We start from the raw sequence: 23,330 nt of genomic DNA, 5'->3' as shown, positions 1-23,330 counted from the left end.
CCGCTGTTTTGATGCGGTGAGTACCGAAAGAGTTACCTTCAATGATCCATTTATTCGTCATCAAATGTCAACATCCCACCGCAAAATCGTTAGTGTTTGGAGGTGAGGGCTCATTCATTTCATAACGCTGAAAATGACAGTTTATGACACCCACCCACCCCTTCGTAACGCTTTTTGTATGAATATTCTAAAAATTTTGTATGATCCGTACCATCATGAGGACACCCACCCACCTCCTTCAGCGTTATGAAATTTGTGAATAAGCTCTGATGTTTTCTTCCAAAATGCGAAATCCTCACCTCCAACTTAGTTCTAAACCCACCGTTATATGAATAATAGGGGCGCGTCAGTCGTCGCAAGTTTCTTGTTAAGCAGTCAATAAAAACCGGTAAATTTGTCATCGCAAAATAACCCAATAATCAGTCATCATTCAATGATGAATTCTGAAGAAGTAGTGACAATTTCAACAGCACTGGTTTCAAACTAATCTTGCAATTTAAAACTGTGACTATCTATGGTCACCATGGTCATGTATATCTTTACATAAAATTGAACCAAAACAGTTTGCATCGTGTAAAATACTCGCTTTTGTTACATGTATAACACGCGTGGTGTCGACGATGGCGCTGGGGGTGGGCGCGTCCATTCTGCGATTAATTATTGCAAAAACTACTGCACAGGATGCGAAAAGCGAGGTTTGATTACTAAAAGTCAACTAAAAAATAATCCACCTTCCGCTGTCTGAGACACACCCGCGCTTCACACCACAAGCATGGTGATGCTGATTGCTGATGGCGCGAATTCCAAAAGAGAGCAAGCAAAATGAATCTCTCTCGTGGATTGATTTCTCTCTTTTCATGCCCATTAGCCTGGGACACGGTTATATGAAACATTTATATTCTCGCTCCAGTCCACTTTTTGGATTGCATTTAGGTCCCATAACAACTGTGCAAAATTTCAGCTCGATCAGTGAAACTATATTTTAGCGCCAGCCCTTCAAAGTTTGTATGGGATTTACTATGGAAAAACTTACTTTTGCAAAGAAAAATCACCAGAGGTCGCCCATTGTTCTCTATAAAAATTTTGAACACGTCCCTTGATAGATATTTTTACGATGAACAACATTGCTGAAGACCGTAAAGCAATCCGACGCTTGTAAAAAAAGTTATAAAGCAAAGACTATTCGGAAATTTTGCACATTTTTGTTATTATTGTTATTCCTTTACGTGTTAATCATCGTCGCCTTGTCAATAGGTTTTTATTGAATAACTTTTTTCACAAGAGTCGGATTGTTTCGCGGTCTTCGGCAATATTCTTCATTGTGAAAATACCTATCGAGGCCTGTGTTCAGAATTTTTATAGAGGTCAATGGGCGACCTCTGGTGATTTTTCTTTGCAAAAGTAAGTTTTCCCATAGTAAATCCCATACAAACTTTGAAGGGCTGGCGCTAAAATATAGTTTCACCGATCGAGCTGAAATTTTGCACAGTTGTTATGGGTCCTAAATGCAATCCAAAAAGTGAACTGGAGCGAGAATCTAAATTTTGTCCCACACTAATGCCCATCTGTACTCTCACACTGGTCGACATGGTTGCTGTAACAAGATGTGCACTGGTCGGAGTTGACGCTTTGGCAACTCACACACTGGCATTTGTAGTTCAAAAAGCTCTCTACCACATTGGCAGCATTGCGTGTACGATACCGGGCAGCCCGTTTACCGATGAAAGTGCACACGTTGGGTTTCATCGTCCCGGCCAACAATGTGTAGCGTGGGATAAAGTGTTGCGTAGTATGCTTCACGCTGTGCGCGAGCAAAAGAATAGTAGTTCTCAGATCGTGCGTCGCACGAAAATGCCTATTTAATTTAATTTGCAAAGCAAAATTTTAACAACTATTTTGATGAATGTAAATTATTTAGCATACTATTGATAATAGTGATACTTGTAAAGGGCTATATTTTGTTAGGTGAATGAATTATTAAATTGTCATTGATAAGTTATACATATTGTTGGCGGTCAGGATGAACGAGATGCCACCTGTGCAGTGCACATGTTGCACATGCGGACGCGACGCCTCTGGTAGCTTGTTGTTACCGAGCAAACGAATGGATTTACACTTTATTCAACAATGCTACGATGAAGAGAAGATTCTCCTCACCTTCCCAGTGGTAATAATTTTCATCCTATAGTTCATTCATTTGCTTAGAAACAAGGAGCTACACACTTGGTTACCAATGACTTTTAGGGCGAGATCTCATGTTATGCGAGAATTAGCATTTTTTCCTAATTGAAAACATTTGTTAAATATATCAACTAAAAATGATAAGCTACTTTCTGGAAGTTTCTTGATGAGGATGTAGAAAATTCCATCATCGCCAGGAGCAAAGTAACATTCAAAGTATTACCGCGAATCTTCATGGTGTATGTGACAAGCACGAAACAAAAAATTGCATTAATTAATTTCATATACTTTTCAACCATATCTAAAATAAATCGGCATAGCTTCACAGTGGTTATAAATAGTGTTCCCTTATACCTAGTAGATGCAGCTTGTAAAAAATGTAAAAGTTCTGTATAGGAAATAAAATTATTTAACATTTTCTCATTTCCTCTCAATTGATAGCTGCATACGTCGTTTTGAAAATTGGTGGTTGAAATGATTGCTGCTTTTATGAGAGTTATACTAAAGTTTTGTTTCCTCATTTTAGCTTGCTTATTACAAGCAAAACAAGACAGATGACTTCATCAAGATACTGGAAGCGTCCCGTATCGATGCGAACATCTCGTATCGGGACTTCGAGAAGGACCAAATGCGAGCGTACGACATGTTGGCCGCTTACTACGTCCAGGAGGCCAACCGGGAAAAGTCCAAGGACAAGAAAAGAGAGCTGTTCATGAAGGCAACGCATTTGTACACGACGGCCGACAAGATTATCATGTACGATCAGAACCACTTGCTGGGCCGTGCGTACTTCTGTCTCCTCGAAGGCGACAAAATGGAACAGGCCGATGCGCAGTTCAATTTCGTGCTGAACCAATCGCCGTCGAACATTCCTTCCCTCTTGGGTAAGGCTTGCATCGCTTTCAACAAGAAGGATTACAGAGGCGCTTTGGCATTCTACAAGAAAGCTCTCCGAACGAATCCCAACTGTCCGGCAGCGGTTCGTCTAGGAATGGGCCACTGCTTCCTGAAGCTGAACAACCCGGAGAAGGCAAAGCTCGCCTTCCAGCGTGCGCTGGATCTAGATCCACAATGCGTCGGAGCCTTAGTTGGTCTGGCCATTCTGAAGCTCAACCTGCACGAACCGGAATCCAATCGTCTGGGTGTGCAAATGCTTTCCAAAGCCTACACAATCGATTCGACCAATCCGATGGTGTTGAACCACTTGGCCAATCATTTCTTCTTCAAGAAGGACTACCAAAAGGTTCAGCATCTGGCCCTCCATGCGTTCCACAACACCGAAAACGAAGCGATGCGGGCGGAAAGTTGTTACCAGTTGGCACGTGCTTTCCATGTGCAGCGGGATTACGATCAAGCCTTCCAGTACTACTACCAATCGACGCAGTTTGCGCCGGCGAACTTTGTGCTTCCGCATTTCGGCCTCGGACAGATGTACATCTACAGAGGAGACTCGGAGAATGTGAGTACTGATTTATTGATTGTATATTTGACATTCCTTTATTTAGTATGATTGATTCCTTCATTAGTATAATTTTTAAAGTACACTCATTTCCTATACAGTATACTGCCCATAATCGCATAACAGTCCCATGTCGACTTTTGACCGATTTGCGTTTTTTGCATAAATTAACTCAATATCGTCAGAAGATCGATAAAAACTGCTAAAAAAGTAGCCTTTGTTCCTAACTTGTACAAAAACAAACCCCATTTGTGTTGTCCCATCTTGAAAATATTCGCATAACAGTCACATCAAAGTCCGTATAGTGATCGGGCTCAGAATGGGTACCACTTCTAGTACTACATTCGGACTCTCGATACTACTAGTTATTCACTGACGTGTAGTGAAGGGAAATCAATTGTACAGTGAAACCTCCGTGAGTCGATGTTCTATGTCTTAATATCGACTCATGGAACCATACTTAAACAAAATTTCATGATAACTATGATGATTCGCTCAAACAGCTTTCCAAAGTATTTCTGTTCCATGACTGTTTCCATAAGTCTATGATTCCTTCAGATATCGACTCATGGAGGTTTGACTGTATTTAATACACACTTGCTTACGACATTAGAAATGTCATGTATTCACGTTGTTTCGAAAATATGTTTTAAATTAGTGGATATCACACATTACGATGCATTACAAATTTTCGCTTTGAATTTTTTATTTAAATTTTGTAATGATTCTTTGCTGGTGCTCAGGAATATCGAACTAAAACTTATTTTTGCGTTTTTCGATAACTGGTAAAATTGACTTAAGGAGTACTTGCTTGTAAGTGTGCAAAATAAAAACTTTTCAATGCGAAAGCAAGATTTCCATATAAAAACAATCAGCAACCACATCGTCTTCTTCATCTGCTTATTGGGAAAATACAGAAAGACTTTGGCTCGGCACATCCCACGAGCCACTGTATTTTAGATCTGCGGTCAAGGCTTACAGAAGTTGCCTGAAAAATTTGTTTCGTCATTCTGGATCTCCCATATAACAGATTAGCTAGGTTGTTCTGGAACATCTCGAATCATTTCCATCAGATTCCATTTCCGCATTATCCAAAAGATGATCATCTGGGTCTCTCATGACTGGGACTCATGAACTGTAAGCGCATTCCACATCATAACGAGTGTTTTGAGAAATCATTCAATACGATGTTTTTTTTTATCTGATGATTCATCCATGGACATACAGTATACTATCCGTAACTCGCTATTCCGTATCTCGATATCGAGTTATAGAATGTGTAGTAAATGTGGGTTTTCAAGGATACCTCGATGGTCCCTTTAACCAAAGGTACCCTGATTTGTGTTCTTTAACACGATATTTCTCTAACTCGATAGTCGCCTTAATATCGAGTTACGGAGAGTTGACTGTACTATAATAACTAAATTTATACGACCAAAGAACATAAATAACAAATGACACAACCAGTGCATTAATAACAATGAGTGTTTTAGTAGCTGTAGAACCAGCCGATGAACATGATGGGACTGGTATGCAATTACATTGGTATATTATATTGTATATAATCGCATAACAGTCTCGCTATGATTTTTGTGCATTTTAAGGCAAATTTTCAACTTGAATTCAAAAGAAATTTATTAGGTTTGTTCGTGTACTCAAAACACAGTGATATGTAGCAATTTAACACATTTTAGGCCAAATAAAGACTCAAAATGGAGCGAAATTGTTTCCACATTTCAATCGTCTTTTTCTCAGTTTGTCGTTTTCCAACATGGGACTGTTGTGCAAAGAGGGGCAGTATAGTGCCCTCATTCCGCGCTTTTGGTACAAAATTTGTCCTAAATTTAAGGAAATTGTAAAATTCGTCCATCCGCTCTCTGTATTTGTACGTGGTGGTAATGCATCATAATTACGCTTAAAAATATCTTTAACAATCATTTTCAATTTGTTAGAAATATTCCAAAATGTGCGGAATCTCAGGTGCGCTGAAATACGGAACTCTACGGTATTCAGCCAAATCACAAAAACAGTATCTTGCTGCTTTGAAATATGTGGGACTTATATCCAGAATTTTATAAGAATTTCACTCAGAAATCCACGTGGAGTGCTGTCAGAACCCTACCAATCAATAGTTGAATTCAGGGTCATGTGAGAACTGCCCTGAAAATGAGAAGATATCAACCGTGATTGTATTGTATTGCTTTTTGGTATGGCTATTGTTTGCTAGCCATAAGATACTCAAAGGTAAAGGGACTCTGTAGAATAGTTTTGCTAATTTAATATATTCGTTAAATTCTGCCTAGGAATCTGTGGAATCCTGCCTAACAAGAGGTTTCCAATGTTCCTATCTTCAAAACATTGAGTCGCTAACCAGCCTTGCTACTGATAAAATGGTGTTCTACCACAAACTGATATCTTGTAGACTATCCTTTATTTTATAACACCGGTTTTGGTGTAACCGATATAGATAGCAGCCACTTCTTTCTGCTCCCCAATCAGTACTCAGTATTTTCAGCTGAGGCTGCTGCAATACTGCTGGCCATTACAACACCAGCATCCATACCAATCTGCATTGGTTACAGTCTACAAATCGCGTAGCATGTGCTCAAGAATGGGCCAACGTGAGAGGACCTTTCATACGCAAAATTGTTCTATTTCATTGGTGTTACATAAATTTATTTGATAAACTTCGTTAACGATGTTACGCCAATACGGGAAGTCTTTGAGCACTGTAAGACAACTACCTCCAGTAATGTCCATAGCAGGACTCATCCTAAAAATATCCCAGAGGATATTATCTCAGATTTTCTTCCAGATATTTTTCCACGAGTCCTTTTGCGGATTTCTTCAGCTGTTACTCTAAGAGATCCTTCAAGAGTTCTTCCGGGAAAATCCACAAAGGATTCCAATTTGAGTAGAACATTCATGCATTTTTATAAGAATTCCTTCAAGAATTTATCCAAGGTTACACCCAGGAATTTCCCAAAAATACCTTCAGAAATTTGTTTTTTATAAATCTATTAAGAACTTTTCCAGCATATCCTCAATAAAATCGACCTGGAATTGGAATTTATCATGAACTTCTATCAGAATTTTTTCTAGGAATTTTCTAGCATTTCACCAATGGATTATTTTGAATTAATTCTTCCAAGCATATCTCGAGTAATAAAATCAATGATTTTAGATATTTGATCGCTGTATTTTGTAGTGTTAATTAGAGGCATTTCAATGAATTTCAAAAAAATGGCAAAGTTCTTAAAGCAATCAGATTTTTTGGTATTCTGATTTAGTGACCTTATTCAAACTACTGCATAATACGGTTATCATTCACTGAAATCATTTATACTCCAGGAAAATATAATTTCAAGCTGGTGAGAAGATTACAAACTGAGGGTGGGTTAGGAGCACAATCAGACCCTGGAATGTGCAATGTGGGTTAGTATATGGAAAATGCCATTGGCGGTTTGTAATGCATCCCCTTAAAACTGCATAAATCCTTTAAATTTCATCTGAAATAACATGCAACCTCAAAGCTGATAAGGAAATTAAGCAATAGCCATGTTATAAGTCAATGTTCAAAACTCAAATAAAAATAAATAAATGATGTTCGAAAAAATTGCCCATATCGCCCCGAATTACTCATTTAAATTTCATAATTTCAGAATGATGATGTTTGACTGTTAGAATGTTTTTAAAAAAATATATTCTCTTGCACGAAGTATTTATAAATACTAATAACTTTCAAGTGTAGTAACAAAATAATTCAATTTTTAGATTATATGAGATTATTTTGCAATCAAAAATGGGGTGCTTATATCACCCCATCAGTAAAAAATCGACTAGAAAAATGAGAAAATTTGAAAAATCAATCATTCATCCGTGAACTTTTTAAGACAAAGGGAATCATGCGGATCTAGTGTATTCATCTAAAAATTGTTGGAAATCATGCAAACATTCGAAAAATTCATAAAATATTTTCAGCACTTTTATCGACTTTTCTTTAAGGGGGGCAAACTGCCCCACTTTCCCCTACAAGGTTTTCGAGACCCAACAGGGCGCGTGCACCGGGTTGCGGATATCGGGTGATCTCCTATGGTGTTGTAGAACTATAAAGTATTTTACTCTCTGGGAATTCTGGCCTTGATATAAATTTTTCACTTAATAAATAGAATGAAATAATCATGCTTAATGAGCACAAAGCACCTCCTCTGCAGTAATACGTCTGATACTATCAATTTTCTCTATTTGACAAGGTTTTGAACCTGGTATGTATGGTAATATTTGATCTTATCTAATGGAAGTATTACAAGACCACGCGGACAATTTCGAAACAAATTATTTCTATACATCGGTTTTATTAACCGAAAGGCTCAGCTATGCTGTAAAACCATTCCTTAGCATATACTCATTAGTATTGTCATGTAACAAATGTAATGCAAGAGTGGGTGTGGTTGGGCTCTGCGTTACACTAATTGTTTGCTTTTGACAATGGGGCATTAAGAAGAAGATGGAGTAATGCCGGACTTCAGTTCTTTGGTAGCACAGATCTGGAGAGCCGGACGGCTACTCAGGCTGAAGGCTTGGTCGATTGGTCACTCGCTGGTGACCAATCCATCAGGGTTTCGGCGTGAGTGGTTGTCTGGTTCTTTGGGTTTGTGCTCTTGAAGGGTTGAGATTTGGCTCCGGTTCATCTTCACCTTAAATTGACTTCAGAGACCTTGAGAGACAACATATTTCTGGGGTTAAACAATTAGTTACACTTACACAGGAAGATAATTTGATTTTTTTTTTTGTAGCCCTTTGGACAGGGTGGATCTTGATTCCTATAATAACAAAAAAAAAAACAATTAAAATGAAATCTGTCAAATAAATGTTTAACTTGGGAGTATCATATAAATTACAAGACTGAGTATAACAACGACATTCAACAAACATTCAATACACTTAGGTTCGATGAATAGTTTCTCAATGACTCATTAATTGCTTTACTACATGCTTCGCTACATAAGTAGATGGTTTTAATTTAACATCTCTCATGTTGCTATTCTAAGTTAATTTTTCAAATTTATTAGATGTGATCAGCGGTTTTCATATTTTTAATATTGGTTTTTCCTTACATATTTATTTTCATATGTTAAACATACTATTTCTATATTAAATTACTTTGCTCGTAGACTCTCAAATAATTAACACATTTTTTTGACCTACGGATTTATTACCTTTTGCAGCATTATTAGCAGTATTGTGTCAAGTCTATCCTATTTACCTAACACCCAAGCCAAACCTATTTTCCTTTTCTCATGGCGTTTGCGTGGTCAGCATAGACTATTCAGCCATTGCCCCTCGTATCATCGGCTTTGGATTGACTTGCGCTTTTATTGCTCCACCAAACGCTGCAAAATGCAAATGCAATAATTCTTGGATGACAACGTAGGAGGAATTTGAAGAAATTTCTAGTTGAAATATTAGGGAAATCACAAATGACAATTTTGAAGGAAATATTTAGAAATCCCAAAAGGCATCTCAGCAAAATACTGGTTGAATTCTTGAAGATGTTTTTAACGATAATCTTCGATGAAATCCAAGGGAAATCGATGGAAGAATCATTGGATAAATTCGTAAAGGATTTAGAACTTCCTTAACTCTCTGTTTCCCATTGTAGCTCCATTGATTTTCGACGAATTTGAGACAAACTGAATCAGATAAATACAATGTAATAGTTATATTAAAATTATTCTACACACATCAAATTAACCACACACTGAATTAACTGTTTCAGAAGTAAAACTATTGATAGACAATCAATTTACCATTGAAAACAAGTTAATTTTATTAAACTGGTTTCGAAAATTTTAGCCCATTCGCAACCTTATTTGTTCAAGTACTTTTTATAAAAACGCTTTTTCCATAAAGAAATAGTCGATTAAAGTCGTGGGAAAAAGAGGGTTAACACAATCATTTGAGGAATTCCTGATGGAAATTAAATTTGAAAAAACGGGTTGACTACTTGGAGGTTTTCAAAACGAAATTCTTGGAGACATTCCTTGAGAAGTTCGTACAAAAATACTAAATTACCTCCAGAAGAAAGTAATATTTTAAGGAAATTTTCTTAGAGAAATGTCTGGTCAGACTATCAATCTCTTATCACGTGGTTGCTATGCTTTTTGTTTGCTTGATTGCTGTTTGTTTGTTTTGTTTTGGTCTTCTAAAAAACCTATTTTCAAGACATTAAGTCGCCCTGCCTGCTACTAGCCCTGCATAAGTGAAAATATGTGCCACTACTTTCCCGGTTTTCGGCAAAAAGCGGGAGTCTCCTTTATTCTTTGCTTTTTAGGAGGAAGGCTTGATTCCCAAAATGGAGTTCGAAATTTTCTACATAAATCCACCAAACTCAGAAATATTGACAACGATTGACAGTATAGTGACAGCAGTGTTGATAGACTCACACTCAAAATCTCAATCAATACGCTCTCCCGTGAGAGCAAACTCATTAGAGATCTGCTTCGCAAATCTCACGCTTGAGATTTTGATGCAAAATCAACTGAATCAACTCAAACCGTAAAAAATGATTCAGTCGCAAAACCCGGCAAAAACTTGTGAAACCCGAATGTTGTTGTTTACGTTAGAAAGGATTACTATAATTTTACCAGACTAACAATAAATTATTGCCATGTGTGAGTAAACTGTGGAAATACGAGACAATGAGTCAAAAAGTTGAGCCAACTCATCCATGATTTTTTGACTGTTGAGTTGCATGATTGACAACTCACGCATGAAAAACCTCAAGCGTGAGTTGTGAGAAATTGAGTTTTTCACAACACTGAGTGACAGTATCACTTGAATTAAAGAGCCTGGGCTAGAGATTGCTTATCCTTTCCACCCTTGGAAGAAAGCGCGCATTCCGGAGGAACTGTAATTTTTTACATTTTTAAAAGGTGTAGTGACAGTTTTACATCTCATTATTCTGAAACCAAGTTGTCAATTTAGAGATTCACCTTCCTTTTGTTCGTGGTAGTAACCATGATCAAAGAAGTGACCTTTTACTTTCGCACCGGGTCCAACAAATAACCTTAAAAATAAGGATCGAAAAGGGATCAATAGTATCAAGGCTGGTAGCAAGTCTCTTTTTAAAGACTCGATCACTATTTTAAATCTTAAAAAATTATATTAAAAATTAGTGGTCTATATGTCTATAGAGATCATTTAAATTGAAAAATACTTATATTCTATTGAAATGACCATGCTAAGGGTCTTGGGTTTGAATCCCACCGGTCGAGAATCTATTCGGGTTGGGGTTTCGACGGTTCTCGACTTCTTAGGGCGTAGACTATTTTTGTACCAGCCACTCAATACACACATTCAAAAATGGTCAATTGACAAAAGAAAGCTTTCAGTTATTAACTGTAGAAGTGCTCATAAGAACACTAAACTGAGAAGCCGACTCTGTCTGGGACGTAACGCCAGAAAGTAAAAGAAGAAAAAATGCAGCTTGCAGTGCGTAATTCTAGAGTCTTTAGAGAAATCTTCAGAGACTCTCATATGACTATTCCACAGGTTCTTCCGAAATTTCTTCCCAGATTCATCGGGGAACAATATCAGGGTTTTTTTTTTCAGAAGTACTTCCAGCGATTTTACAAGGGATTCTTGAAAAAAAAAATCCAGTAAATCTTCTGATGCCAGTAATTTTCACAATGGGCTACTCCGAATTGAAGAGCTTCCAGAGATTCCCATAGGAATTCAATAAAGGTTTATACCAGCGTTTATTTTTTAGAAATTCGTTTAGGGAATTTTCTAACAAATACTAAAAAACAATCCGCCAAAAGTTCCTATGCCGATTTTTTTTAGTTTTCGTTGTCATTTTTAAGTGAATTTATTTAGGAGCTTATAACAGTTTCTCCTAGACATCTACAGTTTCCCTAAAAACCTGTTTTAAAATATCATTCGGAAATAATTCCGGAAAATATGTGAGGCACGCTATGTCTGAACCAGACGAATATAAAAAATAGAATGTACATCGTATATTTTCTCGCTAGAGAAGGAAGGTTTAAAATATTGTATCGGGGAAATTTTTCCCATTCATTTTGTATGGGCTGAAATGCGTCAAAAAACTTTTTTCATGGGTTTTAATGTGAAAAATAGCTTAAAAGTGGAAAGAAAAAAACAAAATTTCACCGGTGGAATATTTTAACCTATTATGAAAATATAACCCAAATACTATACTCTAGTGAAAAAAATCCGATGTACATTCAATTTTTAAAATCTACTGGTTTAGACATACCGTGTGAGGAAGTTTAAAAAAATTGCTCATTAAATTCGACCATGAAGTAGCTCCAATTTTTTTTTTAGGTATTTCTCCAGCATTTCTTACGAATATTTCTGGAGTATTTTTTAAGTAAAATTTCTGTATATTATTCAATAGTTCATTAAAGATAGAAGTAGACAATTCCCTGCAGACTTACCTAAAATAATTGCTGGATTTCATTGCTCAAAGAGACTCTCGAGAAATGTCCTGAAGTAAACTTAGGAGGAATCTCCGGAGTAATTTTTGAAGACATCCTCAAACAAATTGCTGTTTGAAATCTTTGAGAACTCATGAACGACAATTTAGGAGGACATCATATGAAAAGAGGCATCTATGGTGAAATTACTGGTTAAATTCTTAGTAATGTCCCTAAACGAATTATTAGAGGGAACACCGGATGATTTCCTAGAGAACTTAGATTTTTTTTGAGGAATTTTTGAAGAATCCCAAAGAGATCTAGGATCTTTAAGAATTTCAGGAAGCTTTCTTGAACTGGTTCTGGGATTCTTCTTAAAAAAATAAGGTTCAATTAGTGAGAGTATACGAAATTTTTAGAGGAATTCCTTAGTAAATCCGGTAATGAAACCTACATGAACTCCTACAAATATCTTCGGAATTCTGAAGAAAACTTTTAGCAAATACCTGAATTAATTGTTGATGAAATTCCGAAGAGAACATCATGAAAAAATGCATATAACAGGGTGTCCATCCATCCGGGAAATCCGGGAAAAGCGGGAAAAACACGGGAATTTCATTTGGCCGGGAAAAATACGGGAAATAACCGGGAAATTGTAGAACACATCGGGAAAAATATGTATTCCGAATATAAGTGAATCAATTGTTTTCAATTTTAAAACTGAAAAATTTTGCCACAAGATACACAACTGACAACTCAAACTTCGCATTATGATTAACTTTTAGTGCGATGCTCGAGGGATAGTAAATGGTTTCTAGTGATCCTTATTAACGAAAATCGTTGGTTTCCTGAAGAGATTTATGGCATTTTTTGTATCAATTTCTACCGATTTCTTTTGAGACGATTTAAACATTTCTGGCGTCAAGATATTGAGCCAATTCAAAGGAGATTTCGTTAAACATCATTGAGATCCTCGAAAAATTTGTAGAAGGACACATAGTGATTCCCGACAAGCTTCTAGGTGAGATGCTTGATAGGTTTAAATAAAGATTCATGGCATATTCTTGATGAGATTCTTACGGGAATCTATGCGATAATTGACCAGGTAATTGAAGGTGCTTTGGAAAATAACTTGGAAGTTGAGTAGTGGATAGCTTATAACACTACAAACAAGATTTATAAAAGATTTTTTTTATTCTCAGTAGAATTCAAGCGCTTAGTGAAAGTTTTTTTTTCTTCTACTTTGTTTACTTTTCCAAAGTTCAAAAGAAGTTCCAAACCGGTACGGTTATTACTTAATCTTAACTTACTGTACGAAGTTTGAAACCAGTTCAACTTTATCCTTTCCAAGTTGCTTCAAAGTTACCATTTGAACTTAATGTGTACTTCCATATCAAACTAAAGTTCATTATAGGTGTGCTTAGTGCTTTTATTGAACTTGATACTAAAGTTCAAATCGAGTTCATCATAAGCGATTTAATCAGCAAAAAAGTTCCAAAAACCTAATTCCGGACCAAGTTTGAACTTATGAGTTCACTAATAAAGTGTAATCTGAACTTTTGATGGCTTGGGAGGTTATTTCCGCCGTGCCAAATACTTTTTTCACCGGATTCTAAAATTTTAAGGGACTTTTTGATCAACGATTTGAATTTATTTAAAAGAAAACGTTCAAAGACCTAGTATAAAAATCTCGCATAATTTCTGATCTTGCCCTAAAAGCCATTGGTAACCACGAGCTACATTGTTTCTGAGCATTTGAATGGAGTTACACGTTATTTATCAACGCTATGGTGAAGAAAAGATCATTATCTACCTGCCAGTGATATAGGTTTGAATGCTTACCCATTCATTTGCTCAGAAACAACAAGTTACACACGTGGTTACCAATGGCTTTTAGGGCGTTATCCCAGATTATGCGAGAAATAGTTTAAGCAGCAGTTCTTAGTTCTGACATTTTTTTATGTTTGTTGAAAAGATCTTCAATGTTGTTTTTTTTGCACTTTACAATAAACCTTTGATATCTGTTTGTCCAATACTCCTGCGGAATTCAAACCAATATTATTTTAAACCCAAAGAATTTTAAAAATATCATTCAAACAATTCATAAATAACTTAGATCAAGTCCTCCGAATTAGCACTAATGGAATGAAAACAAAACGAAAAAGTGGCAATAATTTCTACCTAATTCTGAACTACTAAACATGCTAGAGCAAACAGCTGCAGAATTTACAAAACCCTGATAATATGATTAGATTAGATTTCAATACCTATTAAATCCTTTACTCTATTTAATCTAACATGTAACTGCAATGGTATAGCTATTTTTTACAATATTTGACAATCTTTATGTAAGAAAATAAAATGATCAAATATTATCAAAAAGTATAAAAATCTTTACCGATGAAAAAATCTTTCGAAATTGAAAACGAATATTTTGAAAGTCAAATCAAATATCAGCACTTACTAACAAAGGTCGGAAAAATAGCAAGTCGAAGGATTTTGATGTAGTTCGGTTTAAAATTTTTAGGCATCCGGGAAAACTCCGGGAATTGGAAAACTTATTTTGAATGGACACCCTGATATAATAATACGAGCTAATACAAGGAATTGAAAACTTAAATGCCAGATCGGATTCTCAGATAAATCGTTGTGTACACTCTTATTATCTGCTCTCGTTTGATTTTGGTTTTGTTTTTCTGGTTTGATCTCTTTTCAATTCATGTTTTTTAATTCACTTAGTTCCAATAGATATAACATGTAGCACTGACAAGTACTGTTTTATTACTTTTGGTAGTTTCAAACTGAATTCTTAACATCTGTATTTTCAGGCTGCCCAATGTTTTGAAAAAGTGCTGAAAGCCCAACCCGGAAACTACGAAACAATGAAGATTCTCGGCTCTTTGTATGCCAGTTCTTCGTCACAATCGAAGCGCGACATTGCCAAGAACCACTTGAAGAAGGTCACCGAGCAGTTCCCGGACGATGTCGAAGCATGGATTGAGTTGGCTCAGATCTTGGAACAGAACGATCTGCAAGGTTCGCTGCAAGCCTACGCAACAGCTACCAATATTCTTACGGACAAGGTCAAGGCCGACATTCCGCCGGAAATTCTGAACAACGTTGCCGCGCTTCACTATCGTTTGGGTAATCTGAATGAGGCGATGACTAAGTTGGAGATGGCCATTGAGCGTGCCAAAATCGAAGCGCAACATGATTCACAGTACTACGACTCGATTTCCGTGACAATGACATACAACCTGGCCAGATTGAACGAAGCGATGGCTTCGTTTGACAAGGCGGACAAGCTCTATAAGGACATCCTCAAAGAACATCCCAACTACATCGATTGCTATCTTCGCTTGGGTTGCATGGCCCGAGACAAAGGATTGATCTTCGTGGCTTCCGATTTCTTCAAGGATGCCTTGAAAATCAACATGGAAAATCCGGACACGCGTTCGCTGTTGGGTAATCTCCATTTGGCCAAGATGCAGTGGACTCTCGGGCAGAAGAACTTCGAGACGATTCTAAAGAATCCGGCCACTTCAAGTGACGCCTACTCGCTGATTGCGCTGGGCAACTTTTGGCTGCAGAGTTTACACCAGCCGAGCAAGGATAAGGAAAAGGAGAAGAAGCACCAGGAAAAGGCCCTGGCCATTTACAAGCAGGTCCTGCGAAACGATCCGAAAAACATTTGGGCCGCCAACGGTATTGGTGCCGTGTTGGCGCACAAGGGCTGTATCATCGAGGCGCGTGACATTTTTGCTCAGGTGAGTAAAGACGAAAGCGTTTGATTCGATTTAACCTCGCAACAAAATTACAAATAAGAACTTACGGTCGTTTTCGAAAACACGATTATCAGAAACAATTTGGTGAAGTGAAGTGGTTTTCTTATAACGTGGGTCTCCAAAGGATCTTTTTCCAGATGAAGCAGGTTTCCAGTGGCCACAGTGACAGGTTTTTAAAGGTTAAATTGACCAACAATCTGATTTTTGTAAGCTTTCAAGATTCTTTTTGAAAACGGCCGTGAGTTCTTATTTGTAACTTTTTTATGCGAGCTCCTTTAGGGGTCCTGAAGTCCTCAATAAGGTTCAAATCCAATTTTCCATTCCAGGTTCGTGAAGCTACGGCCGATTTCTGCGACGTATGGCTGAACATTGCACACATCTACGTGGAGCAGAAGCAGTACATCAGCGCCATTCAGATGTACGAGAACTGCTTGAAGAAATTCTACAAGCACAACAACGTAGACGTTATGCAATACCTGGCCAGGGCATATTTCCGTGCCGGCAAACTGAAGGAGGCCAAAATGACACTGCTGAAGGCACGTCGTGTCGCCCCGCAGGATACGGTTCTGCTTTTCAACATTGCCCTGGTGCTGCAGCGTTTGGCCATGATGGTTCTGAAGGATGAGAAATCCGTTCTTAGTGTTGTCTTGCAGGCGGTTCACGAGCTGGGTCTCGCTCACAAATATTTCAATTATCTGTCGATCCATGGAGATAAGACGCGTTACAATATCACGTTGGCCGCTTCGGAAGCCAGCCAATGTCAGGATCTGCTCCAGCAGGCACAGTATCACGTGTCACGCGCCCGAAAGATCGACGAAGAAGAGCGATCGTTGCGCCAGAAGCAGGAACAGGAGCGCGAAGAATTCAAGCGTCGCCAGCGGGAAGAACGTGTACGCATGGAAGAGATGCGTCGCAAGGCTCACGAAGATATGATGGCCAGGCGTCAAGAATACAAGGAAAAGACCAAGAATGCTCTGTTCTTCGTCGAAAGTGGACCGGATCCCACGAAGAAGAAAGCCGGCCGTGGGAGGAAGGACTACATTTCCGATTCGGATGCTTCCGGACCACCTGGCAGTGGTGGAGAGGATCGGCCTCCGAAGGAACGGAAACGCAAAGAACCGGGCGAGAAGAAGAAGCGAAAACCAGGCGCTGGGCGTAAGAAGAAGGAGAAAGCTCCCAAGGGATCCGGATCGGATAGCGAAGATGAAGCACCGAAGAAGCGTGGCCGCAAGAAGGGTTCCCTGGGTGCCAAAAAGCAAAAGCAAATGGAAGACGGATTATCATCCAAACAGAAATCCAGAATTGTTTCCAAAGCCACCGTTTCGACCAGCGAATCCGATAGTGACAGAAGTCGTCTTAAAATTGCCAGTGGTGACGATTCAGGTTCCGGTAACAGCGGACCAGCGACTAAGCGCAAGCGGAGAATCGCATCCGGTTCGGAAAGTGGTTCCGACAGATCGCGATCGCGGTCTCGTTCGAAATCCGGAAGCCGCAGTCGCAGTGCTTCCCGTTCGGTATCTCGCTCAAAGAGCCGTTCTCGGTCCAAGTCTGGAAGCCGTTCCCGTTCGGGTTCCAGATCCCGTTCGGGCAGTCGTTCCCCATCCCGTTCCGGGTCAGGTAGCCCCCAGGCTTCACCCATATCGAGAAAGTCCGTTTCTGGGTCAGGATCGGATTAGGTTCATTCTTGTTGTGAACATACGTTTTCATATGGTAGCGTAATATTTTAATGGACTATGTCTTAGAATAGAAGGAAAATATCTAGCTGTAAGACTAAACTCTGTCTTCATTCAACTAACCGAAATTATTATACATATTGGAATACCACATAGCGATTTAAAAGATCCAGGTGAAAAATTGACTACCGGGAGGTTTACCTCGCCGGTGGGAATGGAATGTTCAAGTTTATCACAAGTGAAACTAATACTATAGTGCCGATTGTATAAGAGTCATGATATCTGCTGAATAAAATTTGACCTAAACTTTGTTTTATTTTTATTTGATAACATTATTAAAAGGGATTATCACAGAAGGCCGAATCACAAAAGGCCGAATCACAGAAGGCCGAATCACAAAAGGCCGAATACCTTCTAGCCTACCACAAAAGGCCGAATGCACAGAAGGCCGAATCACAAAAGGCCGAATCACAAAAGGCCGAATCACAAAAGGCCGAATCACAAAAGGCCGAATCACAAAAAGCCAAATCACAAAATAAAGCTTGGATATGAAAAGAACAAGTCCATGCTTTGTTAAATGCAGTCATGTCAGTAAAGAGTGCAAAACTTACATGCGGCGAAGCCACATTGAGGATAGAGGAACTGAGGCGGCAGAAGGCCGCCGAAGTCTCCGATATCCGATGGTTGTGTATAGCATCTATTCGGTGTCATGCAAATAGCAAATCCAGGCGTTTGCCCGGTATAATGCAAACAGAGGATGTTTTTCCATTTTTAGGTCCGACGAGTGACAGCGAGTTCGGACAGCAAGCGTTTGCCCGGTATAATGCCAACATAGTGGTTTTCACGCCTAATGGTATGGGTGCCCTTGTGTAGATGTAGTTGTGAACCTTAGAGGAAAACAATATGCACTCTGTCTCGAAAAACACCCAGAATCCGGCTATATTTTTTTCAAATTGGGTAATATTTCCATATGCATTTTGATGAGTCTGGAAAGGGTGTGCAAGTTTCTTTGAAGAAAACAAAAACAAACTGTGTATGACGAGCGTATGCTAGTCTACGTGTGTTCAAATGTCACTAAGCTCTATAGTCTTTTACGCAACAAGTAGGAGAATGATTGCACTGAACGAAAGCTCCTTCCGTGAATTGAATGATTTGTAATTCACATGGCTGCAAATCTTTGCTTTCCTAATTTTGAATGAGTACGAAACAATATGATGCATCCACAGTCCATTGAACAAAAATCATCCAATTATGTGATGACGTTCACTATAGATTTGAGCTACTATAAGCAGATAATTGAATTATAATAAAACAAATGACTAACGTGCAACTTATGGTAGATTTTCTTTTCCCCATGTCTCAAACCAAAAATCATCCAATAGTTGTCTGAAATACCAGATGGAAAACTGATGATTGAATATGTCAAATTATCTTTGCAAACCGCATCGTAAACATGGCGACATCAGTAGGAAAGTGTGCTATTCACATGGAATAATCCACAATTATCCTTAATTATAGCACCTTTTCATTACAGTTTCTATGGAGTTGAAGCTGTGGTGCCCATAGAATAGGAGGAGCAGCGCATCACTTGTTCATCGAGGAGGAGCATTGCATCACAAGGCATCCAGGGATCTATTCTCGAGAATTGTAATAGTGATGATTGATATACAAATAAATACTAAAATACATAAAACCAACATCGTCGGGTGATTCTTTATTTTCCAATTGAATTTGTTTTAACTTTTAACTTACAAGTAATGGGGGTTGTTTACTTTGGAATATGATAATCATTCAATTTCAGGCATCTATCTGAAGGGTGAAAATCGTTTCAAGACCGGATGATTTTCATTCGGTGTTATTTGTAAACAGATGATTTCCATGCAGATGAAAATCATCTTGATTGTGTCTGATAATAGGTATGGGGCGGAGATGAGGCAAAAATCATTCACTTTATGGCGGGAGATTTCGTTCAGTGTGCTGAGATAGGGTATAACAAGTGTTTAAGTGATCATAAGAATACTAAGTTTACAAAGAATACTTTTAACCGTACAGTGCCGTTCGATTTTGACTCAGTTTGAATTTGGCAACACGGAAATCCATGTACACAAAAATGGATCAGTCAGTCACAAAGCATGTCAATCTCAATGTTTCTGTGGGCCTTCTTAAGGCTTACCATATTCAAAATAGGTAAATTTAATTTGTGGGGCCTTCCTTAGCCGAGTGGTTAGAGTCCGCGGCTACAAAGCAAAGCCATGCTGAAGGTGTCTGGGTTCGATTCCCGGTCGGTCCAGGATCTTTTCGTAATGGAAATTTCCTTGACTTCCCTGGGCATAAAGTATCATCGTACCGTCAACGTACCAGTAGCCGCTCATGTTCCAGTAGTCCGCTCACGAGCTTAAAAAGTAAAGTAATTTGAGTAAATACTCAAAAAAATGTCCACAGTATGATTCAATTTGTCGATTTGAACCGTATAGCGACTAAAGTTTTCAAATTTACTTTGTGAAAATTTCTCTTTTTTCAGTGTGAGCGGGCTACTGGAGCATGAGCGGATACTGGGGCACTGATGGTACCTGCCACACGATATACGAATGCGAAAATAGCAACTTTGGCAAAGAAAGCTCTCAGTTAACAACTGTGGAATCGCTCATTGAACACTAAGCTGAGAAGCAGGCTTTGTCCCTGTGAGGACGTAATGCCAAGAAGAAGAAGAAGAAATTTAATTTGTGGTCATTATTACGGTGATACAAGTTTTAATAAAAACAATTATCAAATTTTGGAACGGTTCAATTTTGGCAACATGAAAAATTTTGACATGTTGCCAAAATCGAACAGGCACTGTATACCCTTCCAGTTTTCGCGAGGTTTTTACACTTATGTTGTACAAAATACAACAGCGCGACTACTTAAGCTTCAATTATAGAATTTATTGTGGGTGTGTCAGCTAAGAATAGACCAGTTGACACACCCAAAAAACACTAACCATACACTCTTATTTAGCTAGTAATGTTACTTGTGCGTCTTGTCCCGCTAACCCTGTAAAAATGTCCATAATATTGTAGAAAAATGTGCTGAATGTTTGTGGCTTTCACTAAAATTTATTTTAAAATTTCGGCCTTCCGTGATTCGGCCTTCTGTGATTCGGCCTTTTGTGATTCGGCCTTTTGTGATTCGGCCTTTTGTGATTCGGCCTTTTGTGATTCGGCCTTTTGTGGTAGACCCTTATTAAAATCCTACTCCAACACTCAGGCAAATGGACTATCGATAAACAAAGGAACCCCTTATGAAAATTCGCCACAAGAAATCGGATTGAAATTCATAAATTTGCCTTATGAAACCACAAGTTGAAAACAAAAAACGTTTCCGCGGCAACCTGGAATCGAACCAAGAACCTTGCGATCGATGGACCCGAGCGTACACCACGCGCCTATCGACGCCTTAATGCACTCAAAATAATCCAAACGTCATTTCTACGTGAAAAATCACGTAGATCATTCCAAATTCATTTTGCCTCATCTTCACCTGACCAAGGTAATTATTACTAGAGCATATATAATCACCAAGAGTCCGGGTGATTGTTACCGAAGCTACCCGTCGCACTTACGTGATAATCACGTAGGCAATTAAATTCATTTTGACATCGCGTTCATTCTCTGTTTTGACATCGCGTGCATTCTCAGTTCAATTTTGTGTGTTAGATACTGGAGAATATCAATATTTTATAGCTTTTTTTTATATCTTTCATAGCTTACGAAACATAGAACAGCAAATCCGAACAAATTTGTGTATGTTCTAATGCAGTTGGACCATGAATGCCACCGTGTCGGTCAGTGGGTATTGGACATTGATTCACACCATCAATTGAAAACAATGTTAATACATTATATTCGCAATAACGATTGAATGCAATAAATACTTGAATTATTTTTGTTTGTTATACTTTTTTTCTTAATTGGCAAAGCCAATGCAAAGCAAAATTGGGTCTCATTTAACTATACCGATAAAAATCAATAAAAATATCATCTAGGATCCACTAAAGCACTTCGTAGAAGCTACGTGAAACTTCATGTAGCAGCTACGTGAAACTTCGATGGAACTGATGAGGTCTATTTGTTCATGCGTTCATTCAGTGGTACCTATGATCCACGTAAGCGCTACGTGAAAAGTGCGATGGAAAAAAACCACGTATGTTTTCACGTAAGAATGACGTTTGGATTATTTTGAGTGTGTGGAGTGATGCTAAAATGATACACTCAAAATAATCCAAACGTCATTGCTATGTGAAAACTTGTGCGAAAACATACGTGATTTTTTTCCATCGCACTTTCCGCGTAGCTCTTACGTGAATCCAAGGTAGCCCAGAATGAACGCATGAACTTTTGAACTTCGTCCATTCCACCGGCGCTATACGTAAGAGCTACGTGGATTTTCCGAAGCGGACTTAGATGGTTTTGCATTAAATTTAACTGTAATAAAGACCAATCTTATTTCTAATAGGCTTTGGAAGAAAACTAATTCTCAATTGGAAAATGTAAACAAACTTAAAAGATTGTGATATTTTTATTGTATTGTTAATCTGAGCATTTTGAATCCTGTTTCCCCAATTTTGTGAGTTTGGTCTGTCTTGTTGTAGCCTTCGCGTGCTATAATTGATAGAGATTATAAATCAGGTATAAAATATGAAGTAATGCAGGGATTCTTCGGTATTCAAAGCATATTTACCATGAAATCAAGCTTACACAGCGTTTAAAGCAGCAGCAGCTTCTGAAGTTCTTCTAAAATCAAGCGGGCGCCATCTTAGGATCACTATTTAGTGATCTTTATCTTAGTCAGGTGAAGTGGAGGTAAAATGAATTCGGAATGATCTACGTGATTTTTCACGTAGCAATGGATTTTTTTGAGTGTACATAAAGCGTTCGTATTGCAATAATCGTTCCACCTTTCATAAGGCAAAATATATGAAATTCGATAGTCCAGTTCGCTGCGTGAAATATAATCTTGATGCTAGGTTACGTGATCTCAATCTCTCAAAACATCAACAATGGCAACAATCCTGTGGGTTCCGTCTTATATTCTGAAGAAGTCAGTAAATTTATGCGAATCAGTTTTACCGAAAAAGCCAGCATTTTGTATGCAGCAAAAGTTACTAAATCGGTATTTTTTGACAGTGGATGAATCTTTCGCTTTACGGAGTTTTCGGTAGCAATATTTTTACTGAGTTGCTGTTCAAAAACCCAGTAAAATTTTACCGACTTCGGTAATCAAATCTAAGTGTGTACTTGGAGAGACCAAAAGTGAAAAAGTGACCAGGAGAACCTTGAAAGAAGTGAAGAGAACTTTTTGTAGTGCTAACATCGATTCTGACATTTTGGCATAACGGTCACTTGGCATAATGAACATTTGGTATAACCCGAATCATATGCCTTCTTTCAAAAGATTCCTTTTTTTCATAAATATATGCAGCCTTGATAATACTCCTCAACATCACCCGAGTTTGGTAGAATGCTCTAGAATGCTCGTGCTGCCTTTGCCTCTTTGTAAGGGAACGTAAAAATGCCAAGCAGAGAGGCAACGAAAAATTAGCGAGGAAGATGCGGCACAAAACACAACGGAGGAAATTTCCATCAAAATAGAGTGCCATCAAAACTCCGCGAGACTTGTTTTGTTCGGACGAGTCACTCAAGAGTACTTTTCAAGTGTGAGTAAGGGTGAGCATCGATGGTCAAATGACGTCACGCTGCAACTTCCAGCGGGAAGAAAACCTTTACTGCGGGCCGTGTTTACAAAAAATGAACGA

General features: G+C 38.3%; 1 protein-coding gene across 1 annotated transcript in view; it reads left to right on the top strand.

Annotated features, from left to right (window-relative positions):
* The window catches only part of LOC5574874 (RNA polymerase-associated protein CTR9 homolog), a 29,646-nt gene extending 11,804 nt beyond the window's left edge, over nucleotides 1-17,842 (top strand). Inside the window, exons 3-5 of the mRNA XM_001655348.2 lie at nucleotides 2,708-3,640; nucleotides 14,907-15,845; nucleotides 16,190-17,842. Of these exons, the coding sequence (XP_001655398.1) occupies nucleotides 2,708-3,640; nucleotides 14,907-15,845; nucleotides 16,190-17,539 (3,222 nt within the window). The 3' untranslated portion in view covers nucleotides 17,540-17,842. The remainder of the gene's footprint in view (nucleotides 1-2,707; nucleotides 3,641-14,906; nucleotides 15,846-16,189) is intronic.
* Nucleotides 17,843-23,330: the final 5,488 nt, after the last annotated feature.

Source organism: Aedes aegypti, chromosome 3 (assembly GCF_002204515.2).
Source record: "Aedes aegypti strain LVP_AGWG chromosome 3, AaegL5.0 Primary Assembly, whole genome shotgun sequence".
Classification (NCBI taxonomy): domain Eukaryota; kingdom Metazoa; phylum Arthropoda; class Insecta; order Diptera; family Culicidae; genus Aedes; species Aedes aegypti.
This window is presented reverse-complemented; position numbering and strand designations above follow the sequence as displayed.